Genomic DNA, 25611 nt, shown 5'->3' with positions numbered 1-25611 from the left:
ACTCAAAGCTCACTTATTGGCTTTTCCTGGAGCTGTGGACTCTGGCAACTGAGCTGTGACCCCATCAGCCGATGAAGATCATTGAAAGCTCTGGAAAGTTCATGGCCCTTGAGGTTAAAGGGGAACTATGCCCATTTTCAAAAAAATCACACATCATTCCTTTAGTTTAAGTAGTCCAAAAATATTAGTAAAAAATAAACAACTCTCTTCTAAATCTAAAAACTAGAGTGCTAAAACTTAAAATTGTGATGTAATGGGTTTTCAAAGTCTGGAGCCGCTCTATCAACAATAAATGGTTAAAGATGTTCTGATGCTGAGAGCAGCCAGGGAAATAGGTATTTGAGGACATTATCTGTTTCACAGCCAAAAACTCTACAGTCAAATAAGGCTCATTTCAGTATTAAAAAGAAAATAAACTTACTGTGAATCCAGAGTCTCTTATTCATTTGTTTCAGTGGAGCAGCTCTAAAATTTACACCTTATGACATCACAAATTTGAGACTTAATTCACTGGTTTCTGGCTTTGACAGAAAGTAGCTCATTTACACAAATACTGACTGAACTTTCCGCAGCCGTGGGAAAAATACTGGAACTTTTAATTCAGGCAGTGTTCCCCTTAAATGTCATATAATCAAATATGGCCTTACAGGCAGAGGAATGTCATATGTGTGCAATACAAAGTTAAAAAACACAATTTAAATGCAAATTTGCGCTGATGGTAAGGAAGAGGAATTTAATAGTCAAATTGCATGTGATGATACAAAAAAGTGGGGTTACAATAAATGCTGCATTCAAGAACTATCAGAAAAATCCAAACTCTTTTTAATTCGCCAGGGTGCATGAATGACTCAGCAAAGTTTTAAATATTTTTGACAAGGGGAGGTTACAAGAACAACAAATAAGTATGTCATAAAGTTTTGCTCCTGTGGGAATTTATGGCACGTTTAAGGAAGCTCCTCATGGCTCTAAATGTTGTGTATTTTCATGTTATTTTCAGACATCCTAGGGAAATATTATGTGTCTATGTTTTAATGCTTTGTTTAATCTTAAATCTCTTTTGATATCTGCAGATGCATAGGCTAATTTATTGTTGATAGCAAGGAGATTTGCAGCTTTTGATGAATAATTTATATGAAAAACAACACGCTGGGTACTTCTTCTGTTCATCTGTGTTCTTCAGCTGTAGCATATCTGCTCTGTGGCGATTAATTTGTGGAATAAAAAAAGCATCTGATTTTATTAGTAGCTTTATGAGCCTGAAAGGTGGGTTTTGGAGGAAACCTTGAAAGCAGCATCCTCTCCCTCTCGGTTTCCTGGAAGGAGGAACCAGCCAATAACAGCGCGTGTTCTCGTGCAGACAGACCCACACACGAAGGGGCGACCCGGCGGCCACAGCAGGCTAGCGCTCCTCTGCCACCGGGCTAACACGAGCCCTTAGTTGCGAGTTAAGACATCAAACCGGATGCCTCTATGATCCAGCTAACCTTACAGCGAGATATACAGTGTTCAGTTCGCACAAGGTAAGGTATTTCGGCAGCACTACATCAGTTAGCATGAGGTTAGCTAGCCGTGGATAGCTGTTGTGGTCACGTACGCCGAACTCCATTCAAAAATCTGTCCATTTAAGATTGACATGTTTCTCATCAAAGGTAGCATAGCTCGAGTACCTTGAGACAAAAAAATAAATTCAACAAAAATCTCATTAGACTTTAGGGTACACATTCAGTTTGTACATGTGTTAAAACATCATTTAAAATGTATTTGAACAAGTGTAACACTAAATGAGAGGGCGGTGGCAGCGAAAAATTGTAAAGGACTGCTGGTGGGGATTTGCACTTGTGTTGAAATAAAAGCTCCATGCGTGTGTTCCTTCTACGCTGAATTGTTGCTTATGCGCAAAATATCTTCAGCCCATTTTTACAATGTTTATGTTTCAAATGCAATTAAGGAGATACTAAAGTGGCAGAATTTTAAATGCAGTTTGGTGTATCTTTGTCCTCACGCTGCAGCGGTGTCGGGAGCTACTTTTGGCTAGCAGGCAGCCTAGTATAACGGGCCACGAACACTACCTGACATTTTATACATTTATTCACGAAGACTTACCTTGAATACAAATACTTTAAGTTGTTAAATGTTTCATGTGTCGTCTAACAGTTAGTTTAGCTAACGGCTAGCTACCTGTCAGCCCCGGGGCCAGCGTGACAGTTTATTCGGGTTATGAAGACAGCCAGAGAGAGACAACTGCTGACAGAGCAAGACGAAACAAGTGTCATGAGGTGGATATTTTTTTATTAATGTTTCTTGTAACATTTATTTATGAATGGCAGGATGTAACATAGAAAGTAGTTCTCCATGTGCAGGGAGATTAGCAAAGGATTAGGGCTCCACAAGGACAAACAGACGACAATCACGCGGCATTCCTTCTCCCGTTACACCGGCCCGTTATCCCCAAAACACCACACGCCATAATAACTTCATCAAGTCACCTGTCTGTGAAGTTCTGCTTTTATTTGGTAATGTCACATCTAAACTGCTGAAACTTGAGGAAAACCATAACATTGTCCCAACAGTAACACCTGACTTTAGGAGTTATGGAAGAAAACTTCACATCTTTTAGTTAACGCTTTAAAACTTGTGCATAATGTAAAGAAAAAAAAGTTATAAAATAACCACAACAAAAGGTGAAAAGCAAACACGAAAATGTATTGGTTTTATTATATTGTTATAAATTTGTTATTATTATAAATATAGTTTTGGGGTAATTTTCCCCTGTTTTGGGATGGTAGTGATTAGGGGGTTCTAATAAAACTAGCATCTTCTTTAAAAGATTTTTTTTTACAGTTTAAAAATGAATAAAAAATATAACTTAAGCTATAACTGATATTCATTCAGGTAATACATGATCAAGGTTATTCATAATGCAAAATTTTCAGAATCATATTATATTGTTGGATTATAATTATTGATGCATCAATATGTAAGGGACTGTTTGTTATTTATAAGAGGGATGAGGGTGCTGTAAAACAGGGAGGCACTTTTTAAATTTGATTTTTTTAAGCCCTGGGAAGGGAGATGTGTTTTTGATTTGGCTTAGGAGAGATACATTCAACTTTAAATGGTTGTATTTATGCATTTATTTCAAATACTCCCAGAACCCCCAAAACCACAATAGGGTTGTGTATTTTCTTATGAAAATCTCCAAAATCACACCATTCATCATAACCAAAGTTATCAAAGATGGTTATTCATGGTGTAGGGAGGGTCATACATTTTTCTCCAGTCACCCAGGGAGGCTCAAGCTAAAATATCTCTGGAAAGTGTCATGATATAAAAGAAAGCTGAAGTCACACCCCAGCCACGGGGAAAGCTGAGCTTCATCCTTAAACACACATCATGATTTATAAGTTGATTTATATTTAGTTTGAATACTTAAAATCTGAAAAATAAAATAACTAAATGTATCAAATGAATGGAGTAAGAAGTACAATATACAGTACTGTGCTAAAGTCATAGGCCACTTTGAACTTTATTTTAGCCAGGTTATATTGACCGTACATATTTATTTCTCAGTAGTCTTTTTACTAAAATACAACCAGTATACAGTATTAAAAATGCAAATATTTCAGAGTAAAACAACCTCATCAGGCTTAAGTTGCAAATATTTACTGTGACCTCCATTTCCACTTAGCATGTCTTGAACTCTCTGAGGCAGGCAATGTGAGATTTACAATACTAATCCTCTGGTGTGTTTACACCAGGTAGCATTCAGGACATGTCCAAAGCTCAATATTGATTGTTTGAGCTACCTTTTGTTATGGTTGTATGATTCTATGTTTCACACTAAATACTGACTTCAGTCAGAAGAAGCCATTAAGTTTTGACTTTTTTTGCTGTTTTAAAACATTGTACATGTTCTCTGTATCCTTTGTGTCTTCATAAAGACACGAAGCAATGAATGTATGTCCTCATTACAGCTTTTCTTAAACAAAAAATCTGTAGTGGCTTAAGATTTTGCACAGTACTGTATATACTTCTAAAATGTAGTGGAATAGAAGTATAAAGTAGCAGAGAGTGGTACTACTCAAGTAAAGAACAAGTGTGTCAAAACTGCTCTTAAATACAGTGCTTGAGTAGTGTTTTTAGTTACAGTCCACCAGTGTTTGCATTTACACTCAGATGAGATCGAGTGACCTAATGAAGAAAATTGAGATTTTTTTGGTGATGCTCTGTTTCCCTCCAACATGTTCTGTCAGTCAGATCATTTGGGTTATAAACTGCACTGTTATCCTGCTATAAATCAGAAGTTTGGACCTCTGATTTCTCTCAGATTTGGTGTGCTTCCTGGCATGATTTCAAAAGAAGGTGCTTGTTGTATAGCATCTACTGTTTTCTGTGGTACAGTTAAACGTTTTATTTTCGGCATGTTATGTTTTAAAAGTTAGCAGCATGCTGATGCACTGACATGAGATGGTTAAACGTGTGTTTCTGGTGTCGTAGTCGGCCTGATTGCCGACCGAATGTGCAAACTGTTGTGTTTTTTTACACTTGACTTTGCACCTTTTACCATAAACCGAAGCAGTGTTGCAGTTAGAGTCGCAGATGGGATAGAGTCTGCTTGTGATGGAGGCAGGATTTGTCCACAGCCTGAGAGTGAAGTCTGCCTGGGAGGCTCCACTGTGCACATCGCCAGGTAGAATACATACCTGTCTATAAATACATAAATGTTAGCCTACTTTTTGCAACCTCTGAACAAACAGTGGCATTTCTTTATTTGGCTTGTGTGACTCAATGGAATTAATTAATTAAACACTGCAAAGAAAGTCTCATCATGGGAGGAACTTTTACTTTGTAAAACCTCAGGGAGCTATTTTTAATTATTCATTTTTATTTAAATTTTCATTTAAATGTATTAAAAAAAAAGTTGCTGTATACGATGTTGAAAGGCATTTAAACAAAGTTTTGTGTCGACCATAACATTGTAAGTGTTGTCTTTCCCTGGTTTTACAGACTGATCTGTTATCTGCCTTCGTCCATTCACTCTTTATATCCACATCACTGATGATTATATATTAAGATCTCATTGTGTAAATATTTTCTAAAATCAAGAAAAGTCAAGCCTACAATATCGTCACAATGTCGACATTGTGGTATTTGCTCAAAAATATTGTGATATTTGATTTTCTCCGTATCGCTCAGCCCTATCTGTCATACTCTCTTAGGTCCTTATGTTGAATCTCCTCAAACTAATGCTCATAATTCTTGTCATAGTGGACAGTTTGGGTTGTCATTTAAAGGATTTGTTTGGGTGTAGTGCAGTCATCAGATAGGAGTATCAAGTAATTGTTTAACTTATCTGGCAAAGCATTTTTTGTATGATTTTTTGGCTTGCTTGGCCTTGACAGTTGTCATTTCATAGTTACCATGCAGCACTTTCACAGACTGTTGTTATTTTTAACAATAAAGGGATTATTTTAAGAGTAACAGTGTATGAGTCTACCTTAAAAGTTGCTGTCTTCACAGGGAGATACTTTTCTCAGTGCCGCCCTCGGTCCTCACATGATTTTCCTTATTTGTGGGTTTTGACAAGCATGGTTGTCTCAAGTAATAGAAAATGTCTTGTTGAGCTGGCACAAAGACAAGAGTTCAGTGTCTTTAATGTTCTGTTCTAATAATAGCCATTAAAAATGGTCATGTAAGTACTGCTAATTATGGACCTGAGTAATAGAAGAAGTTGTTTTCTGTCTATGCTCAAATTGATTTTTCTGCTGGTTTGGAAATACCCTATAATATATATATATCTAATTTAGATCTTATTTTAATAGTGATTTTGGTAAACTGGCAAAATGATTCTTCTTCTAAGCAAATGCGGTTGTTTTTTTTCCACAGATTTGTGAGACTTGATACTTGATTCGGGTTGAATGGCTGAGCAAGCTTGAAGTTTGAGTATGTCATACACTTGCACTTTAAAATCTATATTATTTCTATTAAGACTATAGAAAACATAACAATTTCTATATTACTTTTCTGACTGCAAACCTGTCCACATTTTTTAAATGTTCTCTCCCTCCCTCATTTTCTGCTTTTATCTCTCAGCTGACAGCCTTTCAGCTGAATAGCGGCTAAAGTTAGATAAATATCTGCACTTCATAAATCTTGGAGTACAAAAGAGTCACAGACAAATATTTGGAAAGGAAGACAAAAGACTCTGTGTGTGTGTCTCTCTCTCTTTCTCTCTGTCTCCAGCTGTACTGAGGCTGGTTTTGTGTTACCTTCATTTTCATACCATCAGTCCTGTTTGCCTGATAAATGACACTATTTGCATACGTCCCAGGCAGTTTTTATAGTCTGCACCAAATGACTGCAGTTAGCTAATTAACTTAATAGACCCGCCTCAATCGATTGCTCCGGGACGAGCTGCAGGGTGGCAGATTGATCGGTGCAGGCCTCTGTTGCCTGGTGGTCTTGAAGTTTTAAAGCTAAGCCATCCTCTATGGACCTGCTCTCTCTCGACAGACTGCCCGACATGGTTTGTGCTGCATGTTTGTTGAATTTGGAGTATTTACATCAGCTTTCTTGGCTTCAGCAGGCATGCCATCTGGGCCTGCAGCGTGTCCATTGTGGAGAAAATATTGGCCTTTTTTGATCTCATGTTTACAGGGTTTATTCCCAGTAAGAGACTGACTGGATTTTTGTTCAGTTTTGTGCAATTCATGCAGCAGTTTAGTGGTGTACGCTGTAAAATCTGACAAGTTGATCTTACTTAAAATAATCATTCATACAGATTGCCTTGAAAAAGAAAACTATATATAACTATGAATCTTAATTTATGTTTACTTTATATCTAAGTGTTAAGTTTACCTGAAATTTAGCTGCATTTACTTAATTTTGTGAGGTTGTTGTGACTTAGAAAGAACAAGGTAATTCCACTTGTCATTTTTAAGTGTTAGCAACCTTAGTAAACCAAGTTAGTCTGACTTAACTTAATCATGACAAAGGCGATTTTTTTAATGATTAAGTTAGGAGATCTGTGAGTTCTGTTTTTTTTTTTTTTAACATGTTAAAAAATTATTAAAATAAATAAAAATTTAGAAAGATTGTTTTCATTTAACTTGTCATTTTTAAATAGACTTAATAATTAGCTATTACGTAAACATAAGTTAAGACTAATAGGCATTTTACTTACCCCCAACAATCATTTTTATTGTGTACTGTCACAATATTTGTTTTTGTCCGAAGAATGTCATTTAAAACATTTTTCCACCCCAAAACCTTTAATCCATGTAAATGATTGAACCTTCTGTGTAATCAACAGATAATTTCCACCCTAATTATTTTATTTAAAGTGTTTCTTTTGCTTTTTTCTTTTTCTAATTTGTACATATTTAGTTAAATATTTGTTGTCCCTTTTACCACAATGGTTTTTTTGCATAGTTTCCAGACAGAGGACACTGTCATTAGTCACAGACTCTGCACCCGTCAAGTGAATGCACTCAATTGTGAGCTTAAATCTGTAGCTGCCATTTTGCCAAATTAGCCATCTGAAAAAAAGTTACCTGAATCTTTAGTTGGCAAGAGAATAATAAAATAGTGCTCACAAGACCCATCTTCGTGAAATTACAAAAGCATAAGCAGTGCGGAGCTGAACTTTTGTTTTCACAACACGAGGATTTCAACTTGATTGGAGGAGAGACAATAGAGGCAAAGCTGCTTTCTGTTGCACTGGCTAAGCGCGAGAAATGTTTCTCATTAAAGCGAAAATTACCATAAAGCACAAAAGTGACAAAAAAAGGGGTTTTATCAGCTATCTGACCATCAATGGATGTTAGAAATGGTTTTCCAAAATATGCCCTCAGGTCAGGGATCTTGTTTTAGCAGATTAAAAATAGTTTGCATGTGAACAAAGTGAAGTATTGCTTGTGTGTGACTGAGAATGCAGAGAATAATGTGAGAGCAGTTACTCTGCTTGCACGTAAACACTTTGTCACAAAGCGGCCTGTATCACACTGATTTTACTATGAAATCTGATAACCAAGATGTGCCAAGTTCATGTTGAACGTAAAGCTTGTTGACCCCGTTATGGATCCATATTCTTGATGGTCTGTCACAGTATTTCTATATGACTGTCAGTACCACCATGAAACTGATCTTTCCTCCGTCCCTCCTCTACACCTTTTAGTCTGCGGATAATCCTTTAGGTTAACAGTGTCACTCTTAGGGCTAGGAATGTCCCATTTGGATCAGAAGGATCAGTACTGGACCTGATCAATGCATTTTTTTAGTGTGTTGGGATTGGTTATTAGTGGCTATAAGTGGAATTTAAATTTTTGTTTTTCTTTTTTAAGTGAACTGGTTTTACAGTAATGCTGTAGTAAGCCTTATTGTCTCAGATTTTTACTTGTTGTGACAAGGAATGTTTCAGTTCAGCTATAACGCTGCTGTGAGGTGGAACTGTGATTATATTACTCTTTTATAGAGCTCTGTACCTTTATTACATTGTTACGCTAAGTGGATTTGAGGGCAGTGTCTGAAGACACATTTCGTTTCTTTACTTTGTTATTTTATTAAAATAAAAAGCCCTTAAGGAACAGTTTGAATGCAGACATTTTTCTTATATTGCGTTTCAGAGTTATTAAGCTGTCAAGCAGATACAGTGGATTGATTTGAATAACGCTGAAGTATTTGAACAGTGTATTGTGCAGCTGTGTTTTCCAGATAAATATAAGTATCAGATGGGGACTTGGTATCGATAAATACTCAATATCAAATGACTTGGATCAGGATCGGGGCATCCCTAATTAGGTCTCACAACCCATAACTGATGTTTGTGACTTTATTTAATTGATTATTTGGATGTTATTGATAAGTGTATGTTGCCTACTTATATTTTATTTATTTATTTATGAAGATTATTTTTGGGGCATTTTGCAGTTATTATTTGATAGGACAGTGTAAGCGTGAAAGGGGGTAAAAGAGGGGATGATTTGCAGCAAAGGGCTGAGGCTGGAATTGAACCCGCGGCCACTGTGGTGAGGATGTAGCCTTTGTACATGGGGTGCCCCATTCTTATCTATTTTTGATGTTAACATTGTCATTAACATTGTTACGGTTGAACATTTTAGACTTTTATGGTAGGACAGAACCAAAAGACATTTGAAGACGCTGACTGCTGCTCTTTGAAATTGTGAGCATGTTTCACACTATTTTATAGCCTGATTTTAAGATTAATCTAGCAAGTAATTGTTTGCTTCAGCCCATAACCCATGCCATCATCCTCCAGTCTTAACTGCTTCCAACTTCAATGATCAATACCTCTATCTGTATACTGTTTTGGGAATACATAACCAACAGTTACACTCAAAGATGAGCAATAATATTTGGTCCAGATCGATGCTCCTTATCTACAACATGTCTCTCTTAATGACATGAATATGTGCGTTTCCATTTCAGTGAGCAGATGAATTAATAATGGTTAGCAGAAATACCAAAGGCTCCGTTCACACAGCTTCTAGCATTAGCTGGGGATTTGTAATAATTGCAAAGGTCATCTGAGTTTTTAATCCTCTGCAAATCTGCCTACTTTAACATCTAAAGTAAAAAATCCAAAGCAAATTGCCTAGCATATGCCAGAAAACATGTCTGGTAATATCGGTCCTGTGTGAATAGACGTCTAATGTTTAGTTTATTTTTTAATATTTATTTACCTTCAAGGCTTTTTTCCCTCTATGTTAAAGTGTGACAGAGGACACAGTGACACAGTGGGAATGCTTAATAGGAGCGTTTTGGCCTAAAGCAGCCTATGATTCCTCCTGTCTCTCCGTACTTTTTCCATCCCATACTGTATCAAACACGGCATCTATAGATCTGTTTGTTGTGTGTGTGTGTGTGTGTGTGTGTGTGTGTGTGTGTGTGTGTGCGTGCGCATGTGTGCGCACGCACGCAGGGCTGTCGATCCCCAGTCTGACCAGGACATTGGCCCTCTCTGACATGGACTTGGATGAGTAATCTGTAAGATCAGCAAAATGTAATCTTCTTTAGTCAACGACCCGAGCGGCATTATTTGTGTGGCTGAGTAAGAGTCAGTGTGTGAGTGTGTGTGTGCACGTGTGTGCGTGCGCGTGTGTGTGTGTGTGTGTGTGTGTGTGTGTGTGCGTGCTCATGCTTCTATGTACAGTAGCTGTAGTTTAATAGAAATCCTGTTGTAGTGTGTATTTTAATTGTAAAGCACTAATTGCAAGCTATTGTACTGTAACTCATTAACTCCAGTTATGATACAGTGGTGATTATGAATATGATTAAAGGTGTCTTTATGTGTATCTAGGGTTGCCAAATTCTACGAGGTAATGGAAGTGTAGGGGTATGAGATATGCAGATAGAAATAAGTCATAATAAGAAATAATTATATACTTATGTAACAGAAATTTAAAAAATCCACAATGTAGTTGAATCGAACTTTGATTATATGACTCATTTATTACTGCATTTAACTTTAACTAAAGAAAATAGAAAACGTTCCCTATGACCCCCCCTCCTCCAAAATAAGACATCTCTCCAAAAAATTAACTCCCTCCATATCCTCACTATGGACTTCCTCCATGTCAGAGTTTTTTAGTGTTTTCACCAAAGAAATTTCACCATTAGAAGGTACTGATTTAATATTGAAATTGTGAAAAACATTTTCTTTCCAAAATTTCAATTAAGCCTGTTATTAAACCTAATGTTAATAGAAAATGAATCAGTTACAGTTTTGAAAATTGATGAATTGTTGATGTTAAATGTAAAGTATTTGCTGAATGTAGCTGCTTTCTCTGTTTTTAATATCATTTTATACTGAATATGTTTGAGAAAAACAAATGTTCATTGAGACATGTTGCCTTTAGCTTTCTTTTTTTAACCCTTGATGAACATTAATATTTTAACATTTTTAAATGTTTTATACACCAAATGTTTCATAAATCAATCAACAGAAAAATAAAGGCATTTAAACTAACTGAACAGACTACAATTAAGGCTACTTCTCAATTTTGGAGGAAACAACTATGCTCTCTGCCCTGGATTTAGGTTAATACTAAAATAAAACGTATTTAGGGCCTATATAGAGTGTGAGCTGTTCCATCAGTTGTTGCGATTGTCTGATAGCAGAGGTTTAACTCAGTTATGGCGCACAGAACAAAATGAATCTTGTCTGTAAGGCAAACATCTTTGACAGAGCACATAGCTCACTTGTCAGGATTGGTTGCACATAAAAACACCATGGAGAAGAGGAAGTCTTTTGCTTATTAAAATGTGGCTCCCAATGCTGTTTCGTCAATACTGTAGGCTTATGAGAAACCCCTTTTACAACTGCAGTGCAATAAGGGAATTAACATTGTAATCCTGGTCTGTGTTAACAGTTGGAGGGAGAGAGACATGTTTTCTCACTCCTCTTATTATGGTTGTTCCTGATTATTTTGAGCATCCAAACCTTTGAGAGAGAAACAATGATTATTGTGTTACGTTGTATATGTTATTGTTGTAGGAGCTGAAATTTCTTGCTTCATTTAATGGTAATAATAATAGTAGTCTGTGGTTTATGTAAGTCTTAACAGGCTGTTTGTGTATCTTAGACACCAATTTGACTTTTTTAATCTAGATACCAGTACCTGAGCCATGGCTAATACCCAGTGCTGATCCGAGCAGTGGTTTGATTAATTGCACAGTGATGTAATTGTAGCTCTCTTTCATACTGCACATATAGAAAATGCATAAACAGATGGATATTTAAAGAAGAACAATAAAATAGGCAATACAATAGAACTATACAGAAATAGCGCTAAAGACAGAAAAACAGAAAACTAAGTTATATTTGCAAGTGCTTGGAAGTTGAAGAAAGATTTTGGGGTTCGCTGTTAAACTTAGACTGTGCTAAGGATTGCAACAGAGCAATAAGCTGTAATATTTTATCTATAATCCCTCAGCAACATTTAATAACATGTTATATAAGCAATATCACATCAGAGGGAGTGCTGTTGTACCGTATTTTATCACGGCTGTGATTTGGTTGTAGGAACGAGGCCGCAGGCTGCATGCCGAAGATAATCACAACAGTTCTACAGGCGCCATTAGATTATGATTTGGTTGTGTATTTAATTGTGTATTTTTTAAATTTAGTTATTTTTAGCTCTGCCAACACAAGTGGTTCTGATTTAGCGTTGTAGGGCAGCGACTGCCATTGGTGGGTCGCGGGTTCACTCTGAATGGACCACAAGTGACTCACGAGTCACGACCGTGACTCTAAAATATTTTTTCCTTTAGCCTCCCTGAGACACCTGTTGAAGGACTGTCGGAAATGTAAAACTCCAACAACAATCCTGTTTTTAAACTTTCTGGCTGTGATAAATGGTGTCATTTTAGAGAAAAAAACAATGCCTAAAAACTTTGAGAAAAACAAAAATCTGAAAAAAAAAAAATAATAATCACCAAAACATTTTAAAGGAAAAAAAATCCCCAAAAGTTTGTTGAAATTACCCCAAAAATGTTTTATTTTTCCTAAAGAGGTCTGTGCTAAGCCTTCCATGTCCTCAAATCCTAGATATGCCCCAGGTTTCAACATATTGCACCATAATGACTGTGGAGAAATCTGGACCCAGTAGCTGGACCAGTAGGGAACCATTACGCTAGACTAATAGGGGTCCTAACAAATAAACAAATCTCTACATGATGTTTCACTCTGATGTTTTTTCTCCTGCTGATAACAGAGGTGAGCCATGGCTGAACCGAACCCCTCCCGCCCCCAAAGGAAGATGTCAACCGCTGGGGAGAGTGTGTACAAGGTTCTAGGGCTGGAGAAAGGAGCGACAGCTGAGGACATCAAGAAAGCATACAGGTAAGCAGTCTGAGCACGCAGTAATCTGAATTATTACTCCAACTGAGACATCTCCTCAGAAAGGATTAGGTTCTTCAGAGTAGGCTGGCTGACCACATCGTAATTATTACTTGAAGCATTTCCTTAATTCCTTTGCTTTAAGTTGTGTAATACTGTTCCTGACTGTTGGCAAATGTTTCTCATAAGTGGTGCAATCATTTAGAGACATTTCTTTACCAGTCATATTGCTAAAGAGCATTAAAAAGGCAGCAGGAAGTAGGAAATCTTGTGTTTTTTTGCTGAAAAAAAAGACTAAAAACATTAATAATTTATTGAGTTTGAAAACAGTTGCTGATTAATGTTGCAATGTTGTCTTTAATTGCTTGTGTATATTGTTTTACTTCTATTCTTATTTTAGTTTGACATCTATGTTATTTTATTTTATTTTATTTCATTTTACTTTGTCTATCTGTATTTATTTCTCTTTGTGCAGCCACAGAACTATTTCTCTTGTCTTGCTTAATTGAGATGTTGATGAATTGTCTGTCAGTCAGCTAATAGATTACACAAATAATGGTTTCAGTTCAACATTAACTTCCTGACTCATTCATTTATTGATAAGTTATTGCAGTGTGATTCTCCATGTAAATTTAGAACCTTGACATCCTTTGTTCAAAACTGGTGGAGGAACTTATCATAAAATTATTTTTGTTTGTTTTAGACTCGAAAAATCTCCTTTTAATAGACAATAAGATAATTATTTGCTGCTTATTAAAAAACTGAAGATGAATATACCCTAAAAAATAATCTAATAAAATCTCAACCTCAGCTCACCTCTCCTTCCTTCACTTTATATTTATTTATTCAGTTTATTGAGTTAGGACAATGCACATTAATCAACATATCAGCAGTAAGCATCAATTTCAATATGCCGGAGTTAGCGCAATTGCTAAATTTCATCTGTATTCCTAAGGCAGGCACCATAAAAAACAGCCACACTGACAGCTCAAGCACTTAAGCACGCTTGCTCATCTTTACTTAACCTCGTTTGATTTCCCGTGTTTTCTTCTTCTCTCCTGTCAGGAAACTCGCGTTGAAGTACCACCCAGATAAGAACCCTGACAACCCGGAGGCAGCGGAGAAGTTTAAGGAGATTAACAACGCCAACTCTATTTTAAATGATGAGACCAAGAGGAAGATCTATGACGAGTATGGCTCCATGGGCCTGTACGTGTCCGAGCAGTTCGGAGAGGAGAGCGTCAAATATTACTTCCTTATGTCCAAGTGGTGGTTTAAGGTTCGTGCTTTGGTTGTATACAATCTCTGTGGATTTGAAGCTGCAACTTATGCATTAATAAGTGACAGTTTGTGCTACATTGGAACATTTTGCGGGCCTTGTTTCAGTAAGGTCATATTAGTTATGGGCATTTTTGTGAGCTACAATTTTTTCTACTTGCACAGCCCTAATTTGTATTGTTAACACAATAAAAGCATCACCTCTATCCAGTATAATAAGCCAACAACAAACACATTTTATGAAGCGTTTATTGTGTCAGATACTATAGTTCAGGTATAGTTTGTAGTGTGTTTTTTTGGATTTCCCAGCACAAAAGGGGCATTTCTTTTCCTCTAAGAGCTCTTGTGTAAGAATCAGATCACTAAAATTGAAAATCGGACTCCAAAGTTTGTCTTTTCTCTTTCCCTGGGTGACAAAAAATGTATAACGGTTAGAAATCAGGAATATAAATACCTTCCACTTTTACCACATAGCTCTCACACATGTATGAGTCCTTAATATGCCAGCAAAATTTACTGTACAGAACTATGTTTCTTATCTGTTTTAGAGGATTAAATAAAGTATCGTCCCAGCACTTTATTAGATCCCCATGTTTTCTTGCAAAAAATTGTTTTTAAACATTATCCTATCTACATGTTCGTTTCTGCAGGGTCTGGTGCTGTGCTGCACGATGTTCACCTGCTGCTGCTGTTGCTGCTGCTGTTGTTTCTGCTGCGGGAAATGTAAACCACCTGAGGATGATGAAAACTACCAGTATGTCGACCCTGAGGACCTGGAGGCCCAAATCAAAGCAGAGCAGGATGGAGGTGAGAGGGCGTTTGATATAGTAATGGTAGTGGTGGAAAGTAACTAAGTACATTTACGCAAGCACTGTACTCAAGTAAGAACTCAAGGTATTTGCACTTCACTTGAGCGTTTCCATTTTATGCAGCTTTACACTTCAAGTCCACTACATCTCCGAGGTAAATGTTGTATTTTTTACTTGACTATATTTGTCTGACAGCTTTAGTTACTTGTTACTGTCTAGACAAAACCATGCATCTCCAGATTTGTTGATTTTTAATGTTTGTGATAAACTGAACGATGGAGTGCTTCTTCACACGTTGAGAAAATTCTCCAATTTATTAAGTTAAAAAAAAACGGTATAAAAAGCATCTGGGATTAGCTGGAATATGCATCGTCAGAAAGCTGAAAACAGGGCTGATTCCTGAAACCATTAAGAGTTGACTTTTCAGAGATACATGGTGATCATGCTATAGATTAAACTAAGCAGGAAGGAGTTCAAATGAGTACAACCCTTAAAGGGATATTTCAGAATTTTTGAAGCGGGGCACCCCTTCTGTTTCTACAAACCAGGAGAACACCGACCGCCAGCTATTGTGTGTAATATACTGACTATACATAAGTATCTCATATAGCCCCACTTTAAAAATACCGAACAATCACTTTAAACATCTACAGCAGCAAGTAGCAAGATACACATTAATACAGCGGAAATATCAACCCATAAACATCATATATAATGGTAAAATCCTGACAGGAAACATTTTACTGCACAAAAAATAGTTTTGCTTTTCATACTCGTAGCTACTGTTTTTGATAACACCTTACACATACTTCTTTTTAAGTATGGTTTTGAATGCAGGACCTTTGCTTGAGGTGGAGTATTTCCTTTTAGTTTTTGGCTCTAAGGTCTTTGACACTGATGTTGTAAATATGCTCCTTCTGGATTTTTGTTTGTTCCTTTTATATAGTGATGCACTCTATTTTTGCTTTGTGATTGACCACTGTACATCCAGGAGGCAGTTCACGCTCCCACAAGTCGACGAAACTGTGCAATGTACAATTATACATGACTAAAAATAACTTGCTGTTTTTAACTTCATTTCATCATTTGCTCATTTTGTTCCTTGACAGAATCACATGTAACATAGTAAACGTTTATTGTCAGCGATGAGCTCTGTTCTTCAGAAATTGTGTTTAAACATGCATATGAAGAAAAGTGAACCGTGTGAAGCATCGCCTCTCTCACAGGCAGAGACTAACACTTTGTCTACAAAGGAAAGAAGCAAAAGAAAGGGGATCGTTACTTTAATCACATTATAACTGCTCTGGATGAATTCGTCATTTGTAGCACTGTTTAGAAAACAAGGGTGTGAACTCAGCAGATTGTGGAAAATGTCAGACAACAACAGTCATTTCATTTAAGACATCTCAATTCCGGGACAGTTGGGCACCATATACCGAAAAAGTTAAGTCTTTCAATCCTGGAGATAACCGATATTTCCACAGCTTAAAGAAAGGACGAATGTTGTGCTTCTGGCTGCTTGAAATACTACGACTATTAATAATCTTGGTATTCCAAAACTCAGCTTCTTCCTTCCTTCAGGCACTAAAGGTAGCCCAGAGCGAGGGCTGGATAGCATTAGATCCGTTGTTTTTGATCTTGTTCTACTCTTGTGTTTGTTTACTGGGAACTTTGGTTGTTCTAGCAAGAAAAGTGCATTTTTTATTTTCTCTGGATTAAAAAAAAACATGTTACAATGTGCTTGACCATGTCAAAATCTCTGAGCCCTGTTGCTTAAGACCAGAAGCAGTTTATACACATTGCAGGGCTCATGAATATCTGTTGCAGTTTTAAATTCAATAAGTAATATACTAGGGCAATTCGTCTTTATATATAAAATAATACTCCTTTATATAGCACCTTTCAAAATAAAGCTACAGTGCTTTACAGTAAAAACAAAAATTAAGGGTAAATTAATATAAAAGTAGATAAAGTCAAAAGAAATAGATATAGACGTAGATATAAGGCATAATAAAATAATTACAACATACACCATAAACTGCATCAAGTTGTTTTAAGGTGGAGCAAACAGCATGAGAACAAAGAATATCTCCATTGTCAAGCACAGACATGATATTTGACAAATTTGTGTTATTGTGATATAAGAAGCTATTTTCATCTTAGGTTTCTGTACCAGTTACTCCTCATTCTGTTGTTTCTTCTTTTCAAAAGTGACATATTCTTGCTTTTAATAGCTTGATTAACTTCATGTCATATAATGTTGAAACAACATCAGTGTTGACAGTAGATCTATAATGACCCCTAAAAGCTTTCTGTAACTTCACCAGTGGATTTGTCATGTTCTCACACTGCAGGATTCGTATTTTCATGCTCCAATCCAACAGGCTACACAGTAATCATAGGCCAGCCCAAATCTGATCAGGGTGCAGAAAACCCAGAAGGCCAGAGTCAGTCCATCCCCCTGCCAATGCCCATGCCTCCACCTCCTGGGCCCCAGTCGTCGACCCCGGCCAGTCCAGCAGGGGAAGAAAACCCCGGAGAGACCCTGCCAGAGTCGAAATGACTCGTAAGCGCCGCCTCGTCTGATTTCTATGTCACATTGTGTTCACTCCTGGTGTTGCTCGTCCATGTTTGTCAGCTGCCTGTCTGACTGTACGTGGCTCATCACTGCTTCTTCACTCATCCACCACTAAACCGCTCGTCTGCTGTCTAATTACCACCGTACTGCAACATTCATCACACCACTCAAGTCATCTTTTACCTGCATGTCTTTTACCACCATATGCTTGTAGCTCATTCAGAAAATGAGCATGGCTGGAATCATTTATGTAGCTCTGACATTTTTATACTGAACTGTTTTGTATACTGTAGCTGCATCATCTTCTGATTTGTGATTTTGATTCATAGATGGTATGTTTGCTCGTAGCTTTCATCATAAAGGGGGAAAAGAAAAGGAGACGCCTGTTACATCTGTTATTATATTAGTGTTATAGGCATCAGATATTGCTTCAGAATTAAGTTTCCTTGCACTATACGCCCACCTAAAGTTTTTGCAGAAGTGTGTTGTCTAATATGCATCTGTCTGCACAACAAAATGCAACAGACTTTGTTTGCTTTAATAATTGAATCAATCTACTGCTTTTGTTTTTTTTGTGCCAAATAATAGTTAGCTTAGCCTTAGCTGTGTTTATCAGAAATCATCAATTTCTTTTTTTCTTGTTTTTATTTTGGTTGAATTCAAAAGGTTTTGACACTAGCTTTCCAAAGCCTGCTGAAAACTGCATGATTAAAGTGATTTTGTCCGTCTGGGTTTAAAGATACTCAGGGTAGAAATTTGGCATGGTCTAACAGAGTGTGGGTAACATGGACATCTTTCTCTGTTCCCACAGGAAAGTGACAGTGCAGGTGAGCCTCAACTAGTGGATGCAGGTAGGTAGGTTTTGTATATATCCATATGCAGAGTAAAGCATCACACACATAAAAGAAGCTTTGAGGGCTGTAGTGAATAGTTAATACTTTATTCACAATGTTGACTTGTGAATTCTAAATCAACATTCAAAAGCCGTGTAGGCTTTTTAAAAAACAAAAGTATTTATATTTTCTTTTTTCATTTCTCTTCATTCAGTTTAAACTTGGTATTTCTGCACAGTTACAGATAAAGATTAGGTCACACTAATATAAATTTTATACTCTGCTGCCATCGCAGAATAACATTCCAGTGGTGGCTGTGTGAGATTGCTTCTGTCTGGTGTTGATCCAAACATTTTGAATAACTCTCGAGCTTTGTGAAGTCCAAAAGTCAAAATTATGAGATAAAAACGTGCAGATTTTGAAAATGATTAAATCTATCTTTGTTTATTGATATATTCTGCTTTACTTTAATATATATTTGTTGGCATCAAGCCTTTCAAAAAAACATTTTCCCCACTGTTTGCTCTCCCACATTCCACACACAAAGGGCGGCATGCACCTGTGCTAACAGGGCAGCAATTTTACAAAACCACAAATGACATTTATTCACTTAAGGTCCAGTTTTTAGGATTTAGTGACATCTAGGTGAGGTTGCAGGGCCTTATCTACAGCCAGTGCTCAGTTTGTACACTCTAGGATACCATAGAAACAACATGGCAGACTCTGGGAGAGGACCCACTCTGTTCATTGTAAGGAAACAAAAACATAATAATTTTTATTTTCAGTTGATTATAAACTAATGAAAACATTGTTACACACATTATATTCCATTTCTGCCAATAGATGCCCCTACATCCTACACACTGGACTTTTAAAGAGTTGATACAATAAAAGACAACTGATTCATTTAATCCAATGAATCACTTTATTCAGATTGAGGATTTTGTTCAAATTGAAATTGTTTTTTTTCTAGGGAGATGATGTCAGAATATGATGATAGACATCTGAAGCTATATTCAAACACATTGAAAAAAAAATTTAATTAAGAAAAAAACTTTTTTTTTTTTACTACAGCCCCAGAAGCTCTGTAAATAACAGCCCTTGATATACTATTTGTTAGTGGACAACCAGTTGATAATTTTGCAAAGCTGTATGTGCTGATTTAAGAATTCAGTTGCAGTTGAATCTCGGTTTGACCCCCCACCTCTCTCCCTCTTTAGCCTTTCGAGCCCGTACTATGATCCAGCCACATTCGACTGCTGCCAGAGATCAACCAGCCCAAAACCACCAGCCAGCCCAGGCCCACCGCTCACCCCTGACCGCTCTACCCACCTGATCTACCCACCGGACAAGTCCTGTGAGGTGGGCACTTAAAGGCTCCTGGCCCCCTCCATGGAACTTCGGTTATGAAGGAGTATTCGTACAAATTAAACCACTCGCCGGGCTCTGAAAATGCTCTGAAAAATCAAGTCCCCTTTCTCTTTCCAGCTTGCCACATACTTTGGTCTAGCCTGGGCTAGATGGGATCTCGCCAGTCATCCATAGTTTGGCAACATGGCTGAACTCTCACCAATCTGTTCTCGTCATCCCATTACAACCAGTGAGGATGTGACACTGGGCTAGAAGATGGCAAAAACAGGAGGATAAAAGGATGAAAAAAAACATAATGGATCCTCATTATTTATCCACTGTCCAGACCAGGACTGGGATTATCTCTATCCCAGACTCTCCTTCCATTTTTGACTCCGTTTGTGACCAACAGGAGCACTTTTTTTTTTTTTTTTTACATTTCTCCCTCTTAAACTTCTTTCTTTTGGAGTTGTCCTCCAAAAAGAACAAATAAAGTTTTGCTAAAATAACTCCAGTATGGAATTGGATGCCACTTGTGATGTATATGCATCATCAGAAGCCAGCAGCAGGACGATATGTGCGTGGAGGACGTTTTTGTTCTCTCTTCCTTCAGTCCTTGTGTTAACAAGCAATCACATTCAGCTCAGTGTTGCATTAACACCCTCGAACGATCATCCTGTCAAACAAGCTCTTCATGCTAAGTGTGGTGGTTAGATTCTTCTTTCAGAGGAGGCGCAAGAACTAACAGATGCTTCTTAGAGTAAAGTTTTCAAATCGGGATGCAACTACATTTGACACAAACACACAAATGCGAGGAGGGGGAACGGAGGAGATGTGACGCAGCAGAAGTGACTGCCTGACTGATGTAGTCGATGTTCAATGTCTGAGCCAAAACCTGGAGCTGAAAATTCAGAGCATGGATCTGGAGTAGAGTCGAGGCTTTTCCTCCCCAACATGCATGTATTTTTTTTTTTCTGGATGCATGCCCCCCTCCCCCACCACTGTACAGCACTGGAAAACAGTCCACACCCCAAACCACAAAACATAAAAGAACTGCCTCGTCTAAAACCTTTCAGACATGAAAACTCTGGTTGCATTCACTCTTTACACTTGTACCAGCCCATATGTCATTGCGTGCCGCCCTCGGCTAAAAAAAAATACTACCCCCTGTGTAATCTTTTGACTAAAACAGACCATAACAGATGCCATACCATGGGGAAAGAACCACAGCATTTAAGTTTTATAATCATTTTTATGTAATTACGTGTTGTCAGATTGTTGTGCTCCTTCTTGTGTTGTAGTCGGACTACTTGGTAGACCAAAGCCAACAGCTCCATGTAGCCAGCCAGCCCATGATAACTCTGGTCGAGGCCGATTAGTCTCTGAAACGCTGTTTGCTCCATAAGCCGCAGTTCAGTTTGTCAAACTTGTATATGCATTTGGGTCTATGCACCTTGTGAATGCGGGTCCGTCGCCATTTCAAATGGTTAGACTTTTTTTTTTTCCTTTTAACTTCAGTTCAGGGTGTAAATTTCTTTTATTTTACCTCTTACTTACAGAAGTAAAACTTTGAAGTTACTTGATAATCTATAAACTCAGGTCCAGATTCACTTAGACTGCATTGCAAGGGCAATGTTTTTATTTCATTGCACCTCAGTTACTTGAGTGCATTTCAGTTTTCATTGAATTCACATTATGTTTTGTAAATTAATTTGTGGCCCTTGAAAAAGAGAACTGGATCACCCCTCTTTTACTGCAAACTTCAGGCACTTGTATTTCATTGGGAGACTAATCTACTAAAGGAGCATGGATATAACCATAAACACTATTTGCTTTGTGAATACAGTAATGGTGTCCTGAGCAGAGGATGAAGTCATGCTTCCTCCGTGTGTGTGTTGAAATCCAAGCTTCTCTGTTTGTTGTTGTGGTAGCCGGTCCGACTGCACTTGTATGTGATTCCCATGTTTGTATCTTAATAGCTAGCTAATGGACTTCATTCTGGGCTGCACTCATATGGAGGTTACCGCTGATAATGTTGTTGCTGAAGTGAAGCGCCGACCCTCCAGTTCCCTCTCAGTTAACACCATTAGTTCTGTCACCATAGTTGATGTTGTTAGCACTGCTTGCTCTGCTGAGCCACCTCCATGTTGAGAGCCATGTGCAGACAACCTCATAAGCCCTTTCTACACAGAGATGCTTAAGTTCCTTTGTTATGTCTTCTTTACATTTTTACACAGAACCAAACAAAGGCGACATCATCCCGCGTCAGTGTGTAATTTAAGATAGCATGCTGGCATTGCGGAACTAAAAGAGGCGTGACGGGTATGATGGTTACAACAATGGCATCCTCTTGTGTGACATATACGTGTGACATATAACATACACGTTCGCAGCACTTTATAAAAATGGCATGAACATGGTATTAACAAACATTTACCTTCTCTGTTATGTTGTGGCTGATCTTGTTCTCTGCTCAGAGAGTAAGAAGCTCCTGAATCTTATTGTTTTCCCAATCTGTGGACTTTTATGGCTGATGCTCTTCCTCTTTGTGTTAGTCACCAACTGCTCAGAGCTGCTTTTTAAATCTCCTGTAGTGGGTCGTACACATAACACATCGTCAAAATGTCACACCCATCCTGCCTATGGTCCCATCCTGCTGCCTGTCCTGTTTATACAGACTCCGTTTCGGTGCTGTTACTACCTTCCGTGACGGTTTAAAGATGAGACAACTCTGTCCCTTCATTTTGAGATTATACCTTATCTAAAAAACAGCGAGGCAGCATTATGGTGTGATATCCCCGCCTTAAAACGGCAGTGTAAAAGGGACAATAGCTGCACTCTTAATATCATAAAGAGCTCCTTTAAGTTGTGCATCTTTACACCATAAATCTCCTTTTCACAGCTTTCTTGAGTTTCCATGACGGAAAAATTTTCTCTTGATGGTGACAGTGATGTGCCTTGAAAAATAATTGCAGCAGTGACTGAACAGATGTCTCTTAATGATTATTTTGTAGCTGTTGGTGTTTATTTCAGCATAAATTTGCTTGTAAATTTAGCATGTGGAAAAACTAATTAGATACACATACAGGTACATCACTATAACTGGTGAGAAGAGGCCATATTCACTAGTTCTGCTCTTTAATTCTTATTGTACACTAGTGATTATCACACCTCTCTCACTCTCTCAACTTATTGTGATCATTTATTATTGCCCCTTCCTGTGCAGACCTTTAGTGAATCTGGATCAGTGTTATAGGTGTTTTGAAATGATCTTGACTTAATCAAAATGTTTTATACACTTGGTCAAAAACACACATTTTCACTTTTCTCATTCCCTTCTCCCTGGATGCCTTCAAACATGGTTTTAGATCACTTTTATTTGAAAGGTTCCCTTCGGCTCATGGTCTAGTTGAAAAGGAGCATCCATGTAAAAAAGGTACTGTTTTTTTTTTTTTTTCTGGAGAAATATTGTCCTCACGCTCAGTGTTAATGCTGCAACTGACAATAATTTTCTTGATTTGTTGCTTTGTATGTGTCAGATATCTGTGAAAAATAGCCATTACAGTTTCCCAGAGTCCTGAAATGACATCTTCATATGTCTGTTTATGTCCAACAAACGGTTCAAAATGCAAAGAGATAATTTCACTATTATGTGGGACTGAGGAAAGCAGTAAACCCTAACACTTGAGAAGCTGAAACATATGAATATTCTGCATTTTTTGCTTTATAAGTGACTCAAATAATTGAAAATCAAAATTGTTGCTGATTGATTTTCTGTCCATTGATTAATCATCATTCGTCTCAACTCATGTCGACTTTTAAACTTGACATAAGAGGTCCCCTGTTGAGTTACTGTCCCAGCTTATGCTCTCTGTTTCCAGGATTTCAGTTGCTACAGTCCTGAATTTTGTGTTGACTGATCTGTATATACTGTAGGGCTATTCAGAGAGGTGGCCGGCTTCATGAAGAGTTTTCTCAACCCAAAGCCATGTTGTTCGTATCAGTTTTAATAAAATTTAATTAGTTAACAGCTCCAATTCATCACGGCTGTATTTATCCTCAGTGTGGTTCAGCCCAGAAGGAATATACTGTTCACCTTGCCAACATTTAAAATCATGTGAATGGTATTGTGTAATGTTTGCTCAAAGTTTCATGTCTGATTATTTCCCACACACACAGGTGCTTTGATAGATTTACCTCTGCAACATGACCATTATTAATCTTTTAACATAATTTTGACAAGCATTTCTGCCAGCATATAGTGTCTGCCACTTTAACATTGAGACTAAGCCAATTTTACTTAACCTTTAATGTTATTAATAAATATGTTGTGGTCAGCATTTCTAATTTTTTGTCTTGTGTGGAATGCTACTTTGAATGAGTTTTTTTGGGTTTTCTGAAATGACGACATGGACACTGAAACAACGTCATGTCCACTTAACTACCGTTAAAAACAGTCAAGCCAAATCTGGGTGCATTTAAGGGAATGGTTTGACATTTTAGGAATATACTTAACTTGTTTTTTTAAGAGAGATACTGCTGCTGTGCTCTGCAAGTACATAACCCCAAGCAAAACACACACAGCTTGTTTTATTACACTTTGGTTTTTTCTTGTGTATTAAACAAACAAAATGTAAGATGTTAATTGTGAGATTTAAAAAGCACAGGCTAGCTGTTTTACCCCAAAGGAACTGCGGGAGGTTTTGAAGCCAATTTCCGTAGTGGCCTCTGCCCTTTGCTGCATGTCATCCTCTCTCTCCCCCTTTCATGCTTAAGCTGACCTATATCTAATAATAAAAATGAAAATAAAGGTAAAAGCCAAAAAATAACCTTAACAAAATAATAATAATAATTTCATCCCCATTTCAGTTAGCAGAGTGCTAAACCGGAAGTAGCCAGCTTGGCTGGTGGAAGTCTCTGCTGCGCACGCTCCATGGGCCCAATGATGCGGAAGCAGCGCTGATCATCCACATATTTTTATACGCAGCATTTGAATAATTTTGGTTTCCAACACTGTATGCAGGTCTCTTTATACATCCATGGTTTGCCCCTATATGCAGTCCTTGTGCGAAGCTAAGCTAATTATCTGCTGGCTATAGCTTCATATTTACTGTACAGACATGAGAGTGGTATCAATCCTTTCATCTAACGCTCGGCAAGACAACAAAGAAAAGCATATTTCCTAAAATTTTGAACTATTCCTTTAAATCAGTGTTATTTGAATAGACCAAAACTTGCGTCTTTAAACAAGGCCTTCTCTAACGAATTTTGTCGCCATGCCATGGAAGGTCTATTGATAACATTTCAAACGTTTTAAGATCTATGACTTTTGTCAGTTGTGTGTCAATAGGGTAACGCTGATGTGCTGTTGAGAATTATTGTGTAGTGCGCAGTACTGTTGCTTGCAGTTGAATTTTTGTACATTTATTTAAACCAAATGTTCTCCCTTTCTGATGGCAGGTGAAATTTAAAGGGTATTACATTGTTTTTTTCTCCTACAGTAAATGCTATAGGGGTCTATATATCAAGTTAAACTAATTTCTCAGCTGATACAACTCCTCAGAATTAACATTGCCTGGTGAACTGCAATAACTTAACATTGACCAACATGTAAGACCAGCAACCGAGCTCATTGTTTCATTTTGTGATTTACAAACTGTTGATAAACCAGCTCAGACAAATACCTCTGTCGCCTTGTTGTGGCTCTGTCTTTGACTGATTACAGATCAGCTTGTATTTCTCAGAGAAACTCTGTGCAGACTCAAAGGTCTTCATTTCATCCCAAGTTTTTAACCATTTCAAGGTAAAACCTGTAACTTCAAGTGTTGTGTAACATTTCAGGAATGTTTTTTTTTTGGGCTGTCGTGGGAGCTTTTCAAATTAAATCAAAAGTGTAAAAGCAAT

The 25611-nt window shown here is 37.5% G+C and overlaps 1 protein-coding gene across 3 annotated transcripts; it reads left to right on the top strand.

The window, feature by feature from the left end:
* Nucleotides 1-1315: 1315 nt before the first annotated feature.
* Nucleotides 1316-25610, top strand: dnajc5ga (DnaJ (Hsp40) homolog, subfamily C, member 5 gamma a). Of its 3 annotated transcripts, none has more exons than XM_042503288.2 (7): nucleotides 1316-1520; nucleotides 12735-12862; nucleotides 13925-14138; nucleotides 14788-14944; nucleotides 17301-17512; nucleotides 18336-18375; nucleotides 19578-25610. In XM_042503288.2, the coding sequence occupies exons 2-5, from the start codon at nucleotides 12744-12746 to the stop codon at nucleotides 17507-17509; spliced, it is 699 nt and encodes a 232-aa protein (XP_042359222.2). In that variant the 5' UTR covers nucleotides 1316-1520; nucleotides 12735-12743; the 3' UTR covers nucleotides 17510-17512; nucleotides 18336-18375; nucleotides 19578-25610. The 3 variants fall into 3 exon arrangements, with proteins under 3 accessions (XP_042359222.2, XP_087945511.1, XP_042359223.2); XM_088089385.1 differs by lacking the exon at nucleotides 17301-17512 and adding an exon at nucleotides 15070-15100 and having other exon boundaries at nucleotides 1318-1520; XM_042503289.2 differs by having other exon boundaries at nucleotides 1322-1520; nucleotides 17331-17512.
* The last annotated feature ends 1 nt before the right edge of the window (nucleotide 25611 follows it).

Source organism: Plectropomus leopardus, chromosome 16 (genome assembly GCF_026936395.1).
Source record: "Plectropomus leopardus strain MGB_pleo_1.0 chromosome 16, ASM2693639v1, whole genome shotgun sequence".
Lineage (NCBI taxonomy): Eukaryota > Metazoa > Chordata > Actinopteri > Perciformes > Serranidae > Plectropomus > Plectropomus leopardus.
The sequence above is the reverse complement of the archived record's forward strand: the minus strand, read 5'-3'. Positions and strand labels throughout refer to the sequence as shown.